This window comes from Nematolebias whitei, chromosome 7 (assembly GCF_014905685.2).
Source record: "Nematolebias whitei isolate Nwh7 chromosome 7, NemWhi1, whole genome shotgun sequence".
Taxonomy (NCBI): Eukaryota; Metazoa; Chordata; class Actinopteri; order Cyprinodontiformes; family Rivulidae; genus Nematolebias; species Nematolebias whitei.
Window position 1 is genome coordinate 6,683,226 of NC_056504.1, and position 9,779 is coordinate 6,693,004.

The 9,779-nt window shown below is 41.1% G+C and overlaps 1 protein-coding gene and 2 non-coding genes across 3 annotated transcripts; all 3 read right to left on the reverse strand.

Annotated features, from left to right (window-relative positions):
• Positions 1-686: 686 nt before the first annotated feature.
• Positions 687-5,707, reverse strand: nop56 (NOP56 ribonucleoprotein homolog). Its single transcript, XM_037678587.1, has 12 exons — positions 5,530-5,707; positions 4,825-4,914; positions 4,638-4,752; positions 4,280-4,444; positions 3,860-4,058; positions 3,295-3,482; positions 2,823-2,974; positions 2,540-2,640; positions 2,035-2,183; positions 1,705-1,826; positions 1,400-1,507; positions 687-1,155 (listed from the first exon to the last, which is right to left on the reverse strand). Exons 1-12 carry the CDS (start codon positions 5,530-5,532, stop codon positions 937-939), a joined length of 1,611 nt encoding a protein of 536 aa, XP_037534515.1. The 5' UTR covers positions 5,533-5,707; the 3' UTR covers positions 687-936.
• Positions 1,583-1,650, reverse strand: LOC119412914. The gene has a single exon (XR_005186941.1). It is a non-coding gene; the product is annotated as a small nucleolar RNA SNORD57 (small nucleolar RNA).
• On the reverse strand, positions 3,045-3,164 carry LOC119412917. The gene has a single exon (XR_005186944.1). It is a non-coding gene; the product is annotated as a small nucleolar RNA SNORA26 (small nucleolar RNA).
• Positions 5,708-9,779: the final 4,072 nt, after the last annotated feature.

The following is a 9,779-nucleotide window of genomic DNA, read 5'->3' on the forward strand; positions in this document are numbered from 1 at the left end:
TAACAACCAACTAAAAACTGCTCGAAATTATTGAAAGCGTCTCAGCCCAGGTTCTTTGAAAAAATGCACTCGACGGTCAAATCAGCTGCATTTAAAAAGCTGATTTGTGGCCGAGGGACGGCTCGCTGTGCGTTTCTTTAAAATTTAACAAGAGGACCACCTAAAAACAAATGTTTGCTCAACAGTGCACCCCAGTTGAACTGTTCCTTAATAAATGCACTTTAGTGGTCAACTCGGCTGCATTTCACCAGAGCACAGCAAACTGCAGCTGATTTCACGTTCGCTCCAGTTCCAGAGGTTTAGTATAGGACTCAATATTTTACCCATCTACAGCAAAAAATATTTACTTTTAGTAAGAACTGCTGACAAATGTTCAGACTAAACAAATGCAGCAAAAACTACATTTTTATGAAATTGTTTTGCAGCACGAAGTCATTTGTAAAGGAAACACTGGTCAACAAGCTTAGATTTATTAAAAAATAAAAGTATTTACACAAGGCATTTGGAGGGAAGTTGAAACAAATGTTCAAAACTTCTGCATCTTCCTCCAAGTTGTCCGGAGTACGACTCTGTACATTTCATTTTAAAACCTCGAGCACAACTCGAGCAGTTACTCTGGTAGTTTCTACATTGAAACACAGGACTTGCTTGAAACACTGATTACATGAAAAACAAGTTTACCCCGATTAGAACCAGATCAAACATCAGTTTATTAGACGAGAAGTTTAAGGATTGCAAAAACGTACAAACTTCTTATTTTAACTTTCAGCTGCGGATGCAACGACGAGGTTTATTTATAAGCACTTAATCCGCTTTAACGCAGTAAAATCAAGAATGTTTACTAGCTTTGGATAAATTCAAAATAAAACTGTACATAACATCCTGTTCTTCACCAATCTGCCGCCTCTTCTCAGACGCAGCTGGTTGTGGGGCTTCCTACGTTCTTTTTGGTTTCTTTTTCTTGGCCGGAGTAGCAGCTTCTTCTGCTACGATGTCATCGGTGCTTTCCTCTGCCTCAGATTTTCGTTTCTTTTTCTTCTTGGCTTTAGTGTCCTCTGCTTCGCTCTCCTCCTCCTCCCGATCCTCCACCTCCTCGGCTACTTGTTTCTTCTTTTTCTTCTTTCCTGCAGGAGCCTCAGCGTCTTCATTTACCACCTGTTATGACAAGAAATCAGTCAGGGGAGCGGTAGAAGAGCTCAACTTTCACTGATAATTTTGGGCAGCAGCTCTTTAAAAAAATGTCAGACTCTCTTCAGTGATCAGGACCACTAATGGGGCCAGCCAATGGTTCGGAGTTGAGATAATATTGCATGTGGTACACTGAGAAAGGACCATTAGAGTGGGTCAAGTCTCAAATCGACATGCTGGGCCTCACACACACACACAAAGAAAAAATTACCTCAGAGTCGCCGTTTGATTGAAGCTCTAGCAACTTCTTGTCACGCTTCTTGCGTTTCTTCTCCTTTTTCTCCAGTTTGCGTTTGAGCTCTGCCGTAACATCAGAAGCCTGAGACAGAAAAACAAAGGCACGATCAAACCCAGTATAGGACTATCGGATTTGTCTGTACAATCCAGGTTTGCTGCATCAGGCTCATTAAATCAGTTTCAACCCTCACTGTAATGTCAGGTGAACAGCTGTCATCACTTACAGCATTAAACCAGACATTACTGCTACATTTTAAAAACAGGTCATAGTCCTCTCACCTCTTTCACCGCCTCCTTCATGACGTCCACATTTTTCCGTGGTACCTCGCCGGTCTCGTAAAACGACAGCCGCTCCTCCACCTGATCGCGCAGCTTGTCACCGAACACACTGGTTGGCACCTCTGTAACGAAATAACGGCGCAATGAAGACGAGGCCAGCAGGGGCTCGCAGCATCACGTCTTCAAAAACACATGGGTGTGCTCAGGAATTAGCATCTCAACATCAACCCGAGGGATGAATACTGTTGACGAAAAATGTGAGCATCATTGCAGTTACGCCACATGCGACTAACGGCTCGTCAAACTAAACCAAAGTCCAGCTTCACGCACCTGAAAAACAGTCGATACGAGAGGCGATGGTGCACTTGTTCGCCAGATACCTGGAGATGCGCCCTTTGTTCTTGGCAGCCGCACGTCCGATAAAGGTCGAGTGGAAGATGAGGCCGTACTTGGGGGTGTTGCCTCGTGTCTTCAAGGCTCTGTGTGGAAACACAACCCGCTTTCACGCTCAGGATGAAAAGTCGTCGGTGCAAAACGTCAGCCAGATGTTTTAACGACCAGATTCAAGTGAACCTGTCGCCACAAACAAATGTTTCTGAAACGGTTTAAACTTTTTGACTCGTCAGGCGCGATGCTTTCAAAACAAGCTGATCAAGTATTTTCTACCTCTGTGCTGTGAGTGGATGCTCAGACTGTGGGGGTGCACCAGGAAAGGAGGGATCACTCTGGAGCAGACGCTACATTCGTCTTCTCCAGTCACCCTGCTTAGCTCCAGCCCCGCCCTGCCATCACTGCAACCACGTGTTTCCCCAGCAGGGAGGGGGTGCCCCAGTACCTGAACAGGGCCTTTTCTGCTCCCAGGATTTGAACCGTGGACGCTGGGTACTTGGCCAGGTTGGTTAAACTGCCAGCATGAGAGATCAGACGAGCTCCAACCTAAAGACGAGAGAATGCCAGTCTTTACTGAAAATAAACAGATTTAAAATGTTCATGCAAGTTCAGCTCAGACTCTAGGACCATCAGCACCATGGAGTTGTCATCTCAGGTTCAGTGGATTGACAGATTTTTGGTAAAACATCATTTTGATCCATAAAAACCACACACAAACTCGAGCTCACCACTTCTCCGATTAAAGCCGCCAGGTTTGGTGCCACCTGACTCATCTTGGAGCGCAGGTACTCCTGCAGCTCCAGCCGATAGGACGACAAAGACACGACGCGATTCGAGAACCTCTCTATGTTGATCAGGTCGATGGGAGAGATGTCCATACCTAAAAACAACAAAGACGCTGATCAGAAGAGGAACGCATACTTCAACCTGTTACACCGTCCGTGATGGGAGATTGTTTCTCTCGACAGGATCCGCAGCGAGGATTTGTGCCTTCACTACAGGTTTATGGGAGAGCTTCTCTACCCCCCTGTGTTAAACACCAAGGACAATTATTAATCCAGGGTGGGCAAAAAGGGGCACAAGGCTATTCATTTTAAGAAAGACACTGAAGGAATGATTCAAATGAAGCACAAAGCGGCTGCTAATGTTCATTCAGGAACAGCAGCGCCTGCTCTCTGGCTCAGACGGCAGTCTGCTCACCCATAGAGGAGCGAGACGCGTCCAAAATGGCCTGAGCCTTGGCACTGTCCATAACCACTTCTTCCAAGCTTTCCAGACTCTCCTCAGACAGCTCCTTCCTGTTGCCAATCAGCTGAGCCGTACGACAGTACATCGAGTTGTCCGACACTATTTTGATCAGCTCTGGAAAGTGGTACCCATACCACTCGCTGTAAACAAATACATTTATAGTCACTGTACGAAAACAGACAAATCAATAGCAAGTCAATGCACAACACAAACTGTCTCACCCAACAGTGTTGCACTACCAGACATTAGCTAGCACAGCGTAGGTGTTAGGAGAGGTCCATGTCCCTCCTGTTTCTATACAAACAGCACGCTGTGGTGCACTGTCTGTGGTAAGCATTAGGAGGATGCTCAAAAAACGTTTTATCCAACATAATGTTACACATAAGATTCCAGTGCTTCTTGCAATAAATTACATTTGTTAATTTTGTAATACGCTCCAACAATAAGTGCTGCAAACGACCCTACGGGGGGGAAGTCATCGAAACATTTTTCTTGTGGCTTCTGATCAGTATCTTACCGGACACGCATGGAGAAAGTGTTGATGTCTTTGTCGAGCTGGTCCAACAGAGCTATGGACTGGATGATCATGTTGTCGGCCCGGTTGACGTTAAACTTTACTTTAGCTCTGGAGTAGCTGTGACCAAGACCCAGCTGCGCCTTGGAGGCTGCATGGGCAGTCAGACCCTTCACCAGGGAGTGGAAGTGCAGACGGACGCCTGTCAGGATTAGAGACGGGTCAAGCGGGCTCGCCGGGCGGTTTGAGGCAAACGGACTATCAACTTTATCGTGGCTGTTCAGATTTTCAGTATGACCCTTCATGAGCTTCAGGCAATGCTTGGTCACATCACAACAGGCCGCAGACATAATGATCCAGCAATATGCAACTGTTACAGACACGTTTAATTATTAAAACGATTAAAGCACATCGTAGCCTCACCTCTGATTATTTCACTAATGACTCCACCAGTCTGTATAGAAACGTTAAACTCTTCTTGAAGAGCAGCTCCAATCTTTGCGTCAGAAACCCCCAAGACGGCCTTCTTCTTCCCAGACTGGGGGATGTTAGTTTCCAGGAACAACTTGAGATCAGCGTGGACCACACCTGCACACGAAGAAAACAAAACCACTCCCGATTTAAACATACAGTCCATATTCTTCAAATTCACATTAATCGTTCCTCAAACGTTCAGGGTTTACGTTAGGCTGTCATCACATTATCTCAGTGGATTGACAGAAAACAAACATCATTACTGCTGAGACTTTTTAATTCCTCAAAGAAAAAGCAAAGCACGTGCCTTCAGAAATGGCGTTCATGTTCTCCAGGGCAGCCTGGGCAGACTTGAAGGGGAAGAAGGCAGCCAGGCTCACCATGCTGTTGAACTTGCTGATGTTCAACACGCTCTCCTCCACCTGTCAAGACACCAGAGCCCATGAAGCTCTGCTGGGGCTGCAGCTTCAGGGGGACCAGGTGAGCAGACTCACCTGAGGCAGCAGCATGCTGATCTCCTCCACCTCTTTGACCGCGAACAGCGCGTAGCCCGCCGCGTGCTCGAACAACACGCGCAGCACTACCTGCACAAGGTAAACGGGATCACGGAGGAGATGAAATATGCTAATTCAACCAACTGCAGAGTTCTTCGTCGAAACTTTCCACACGGCGCGTGCTCAGCCTGCACGTGGTCGCCAGCGAGGCACGAAGTCAACTTAAAATTAGGGTGTGTTGCATCAAACTTGATACACTGCAATTAAATTTGATCATTGCGTGTCTTCAGGTAAGAAAACCTGTGCTTAATAGAAAATCGGAGTGCGGAACCACGTCGTCTTGATGAACCCACGTGCTGACTGGGCCCACACGCGCGTGCTGTAAGCTAACTAGGCTAACAGCTAAACTAAAACTCGTTTTTAATTTTTTTTTTTTTTACATTACACTGTTTTTACCAGCATGGCTCTAACTAATACAGCCACTAAAGTATATTGTCTGCAGCTGTATTAAACAACAAACTTTATATCCCCAACTAAAGTTAGCTACAGGAGGCTAACTGCTCCTCCGATGCTAAAGGCCTTTTGACTTGTCAAGTTTGTAACAATTTCTCCTCTTTAAACATCCTGAGTATAGAGAACATTCAACTGCATCGTCCAAACAAAATATTGCATATAAAGTTTAACAGGTAAGTGAACTTGGCTTACCATGTTTGTGAATCTCTGCAGCAGCGCGTCAGATGCGACTGCTCTCCTGCTACACCGAAGGAAAAAGACTGCAGCTTGACCACAACCCTGCGCGAGACCCTTCAAATATCGCGAGACCCTTTAAATATCGCGAGATTTGAAACCACGTCACGTTGAAAGTTGTTATCCCCTAAAATTAAATTCAGTTTATTTATATAGCGCCATGTCACACCAGGGCACTGAGCAGAAACATTCATATTTATATATGTATATAAAAAAAGTTAACACCATTTATCTGAGGACCAGACTGATCGCAGAACTTTCATTTTGAGCAAGCATGAAGGCAACAGTGGAAAGGAAAAACTTTCAACTTAGGTTGATGAGAGCTTCGTAGGTTAGAAGATTTTGAATTCAATTCTGACTTTGACAGGGAGCCAATGGAGAGAAGCTAAAACTGGAGACAAATATGGAAATAAACACGACCTAGCACATACATCATGGCTGCAAGGGAGGATAAATAGAATAGAATAGAATAGAATAGAATAGAATAGAATAGAATAGAAACAGCCTTTATTGTCCCACGGATGGGAAATTCCAGTGTATCAGCAGCAACAGATAAAAAGATAAAACGGTACAAAGTGAAATGAAACCATGATTGAATAATAAAGTAAACATGTGAAATATTAAAAAAGCAATAAAAGTACTCTTGTGGGGTTATATACAGATCTCATGTAAATCACAAGTTTTTTTTTAAATAATGTGCATTTATTTGTTTCTTTTTAAAATAATGATTAGCACAGTGTTTTTTACCTTTTTTGTAGCAGATCAATGTGTTGTCTCTCTATGATGAGCTGCATTTTCAGAAACAGCCTAGCTAAAATTTAAATGTATCAGAAATTCACTTACACTGGATGAATCTAAAACTTCCTTTTATGCACTGATTCTGTCAGCATTGACTTTTAACTTTTTAAAAATGTTATCTGATTTTATATATGATCACATTCTGGACACCTTTTGATATGAGTCACTGTTGTATTATATTGTGTGCAAGTAGCTGTAATGTCTGTGTACTTGTCTTAACTCTGGAGGTATTCTGTATGTTTTCTTACCTGCCACAGGGCCTGTAGATGTAAATTAGTGGTACACCTTCACTCATTGACCCTGGCTAACGAACAAATACAGAATAAAGAGTCTAAAAATTACCCAAACATTTTGGATTATTAATCCTGCACCTGATTTACACTTTAGCAAACCCCTAAAAATAATTGAAAAGTTGCACAATTACTAATTCATTACAAATCTTTGAAAACCCGAGACCTGTCTGATAAACCTTTTAATTAAACGGTTCTCTTTGATGCCAATAAAAACATTATTAGTTTTTTTATTCATTTTATAAGTAGATTTTTTTAGATAACTGATACATTTTATAGGTCAAATGTTTTGAAAACTAGTGGCAGCATATCAATTTGTGGAGTGGTGGCACAGAGGTTAGTGAAGATGAGCCTGTGATCGGAAAGTCACAGGTTCAACTCCCAGTACCGTCAACCTGCCTCCACCCTCATTGGCCCCACTCTGGGCCCATGAGCAAGGCCCTTAACCCCCACCATCTGCTCCCTAAACAGGTCTCTCTTGAAAATGAGTTCTCGTGATTCAATGAGACTAACCTGGATAAATAAAGGCTAAATAAAAAAATAAAAAAATGAACCAATGTGTGAGTGGTGTGTTTTTCTGTATACATCAGTTTTCTTCTATAAAGCCCAAAAGTAATTAGAGTCTTAATTTTGCTATAACCAACTCTTACTTTGAAGGGCTTTATTTTGAAAGTCCAGTTTATAACTTTAAAAATTATTAAAACCATAGCCTAAACATTTAAATCTGTAGTAATACGTATGAAGATTAGATGTTTTACAGTGTAGGAAATAGAACTATAATTTTAGAAAGATGTATTTTTTAGCTTAAGTATAATGGGAGTTTGCATTTTAAAAGAACTGTTAAGTTTGTTGATGTAAGAAGAAGTTGCTTGCACAAACTAGACACCTCAAAAGTTAGTGTCTCAAAATTATCACTCTCCTAAATTATCCAAAACAAGCAAACAAACAAACAAAAAACTGATTTGTCATTTTAGCAGAAATAGAATGTTTTTGAAGGTATTCACTATATGGAGAGACTATTTGTACAACACTGACTGTATAAATGCTAAGTGATGTAAAAATGTCCCAGGTGTGTCCCTGCGATGGTTTTACACAATAAGACGCACATATCTGTCTTCAAGTGCTTGAGTTGTCAAACAGAACAACTGAAATGCTTTTAATGGCCACTCCAGACGTTTGTTGTAGCAATGTTTCACAAAATCACCCATAAAAGCTCTTCAGAGTTCTGAAACTCCCGAGCAACAGATGTATGAGGGTCTGTATGTGCACAAACAGGCGTTATAAATGCCACTTTGTGTCAGATAAAACATGAGAAGAGAATTTATGGCCGGCCTGTGGACAGATTGTTTCCTGCCTGCCTCATTCAGAATAATACAAACCAAAGGAAACAGTTTTCCAGCACTTTGATATTGTCACCTGCCGCTAAAAGTGAAAAATTATATATTTTTTTTGTGTGTGCACATTTTTTTTGTTCATTTGTCTGTCTGTTAGAAAAATATCTAATAAACCACTGGATGGACTTTAATGAAACGCTCAGACAGTTATCACTGGGTGTGCTAATTAATCTTTGGAGCCAACACAGTTCAAGATGGCTGCCACAGCCAACTGATGATGAACGACACAAAGATGGCTCTAACAGCCAGTTTGACAAATACGGAGCAAAAATGTTGTCAAGGTTCTTTATTGTCATTCGCATCACGTGTGGTACATGTGGTGGAACGAAATTATGTACACAGGGTCCCAGTTACACCCAACAATAACATGTAAAAGAAAACTGTAATAAAGATCTAAGATATGAACTAAGAAATATGCTAAACACTTAATAGTGCAAAATAATACGCCGAACAACAGCAGCATGAACATGCGACATGAGTCTGTGTGAGCAGATGAGTACGAATGAACACAGCAACATGAAATAAATCACCGGCATGCGATCAGCAGCGTGGATAATCAGCAGCACTTATCAACAATCAAAGTAGCATTACAGGGATTTTTTTTTCACAGTGATAATCCTGATTAGGGATTTATGAGTCTAACAGCCTCTGGGTAGAAGCTGTTCCTCAGTCTAGTGGTTCTACACTTAATGCTCCTCAACCTCCTGCCCGAGGAGAGCGGGGCAAAAAGTGTGTGTGCTGGGTGAGTGGGGTCCTTCATGATGCAGGTGGTCCTCTTCCTGCATCTGGAGGTGTAGATGTCTGTGATGGTGTGGAGACTGACTCCAACATCTTTTGTGCAGCCTTCACCACTCTCTGCAAAGCTTTTCTTTCTGCAGCTGTGCAGCCTCCATGCCACACGTTGATGCTGGAGCACAGGATGCTCTCCACTGCACACCTGTAGAAGGAGGTGAGGACTGAGCTTCTCAGACCAGCTCGCCTCAGGAAGTAGAATCTCTGATGAGCTTTCTTGATCAGGCTGTTGGTGTTGTTTGTTGGTAGCTGAGACTTATCTAAAACTTATATTCTGAAAGCTACTGATCACATAATGTTTGTCTTAACATGTAGCCAGTACCTAATGGATCAAAATATCCTGATGCATGCTCAATAATCCAGGTAGAATTTTTTTTTTTTAAGTTAAGTCTGGTCCTCTGGACATTCAACTTTTTTTATTGTTTGTTTTGTTTTGTTTTTTAAATTCTACTTTTTTATTTTGAATTTTACTTTATTGTTTGTTTGTTTTGTTTTGCTTTTTTAATTCTACTGTTTTGTTTTTGAATCTACTTTTTTGTTTTGGTTTATGAATTCTATTTTTTTTGTTTTGTTTTGTTTTTTAATCTACTTTTTTGTTTTGTTTTGTTTTATTAAGCTACTTTTTTGTTTTGTTTTTTTAATTTTACTTTTTTTTTATCCTACTTTTTTAATCTACTTTTTTGTTTTGTTTTGTTTTTTTTAACCTACTTTTTTGTTTGTTAAGTTTTGTTTTTTTAATTCTACTATTTTGTTTTGTTTTTTGAATCAACTTTTTTATTTGTTTGTTTTGTTTTTTTAATTCTGCTTTTTTTGTTTTGTTTTGTTTTTTAATCTACTTTTTGTTGGTTATGTTTTGTTTTTTTAATTCTGCTTTTTTGTTTGTTTGTTTTGTTTTGTTTTTTGAATTCTACTTTTTTGTTTTGTTTTGGTTTTT

Excerpts from the sequence above, each read along its gene's own strand:
- nop56 (XM_037678587.1), bottom strand. Across the intron at positions 4,753-4,824 it reads TCAGCATGCTGCTGCCTCAG|GTGGAGGAGAGCGTGTTGAA; the intron begins GTGAGTCTGCTC and ends GTGTCTTGACAG. Across the intron at positions 1,508-1,704 it reads TGAAGGAGGCGGTGAAAGAG|GCTTCTGATGTTACGGCAGA; the intron begins GTGAGAGGACTA and ends TTTCTGTCTCAG.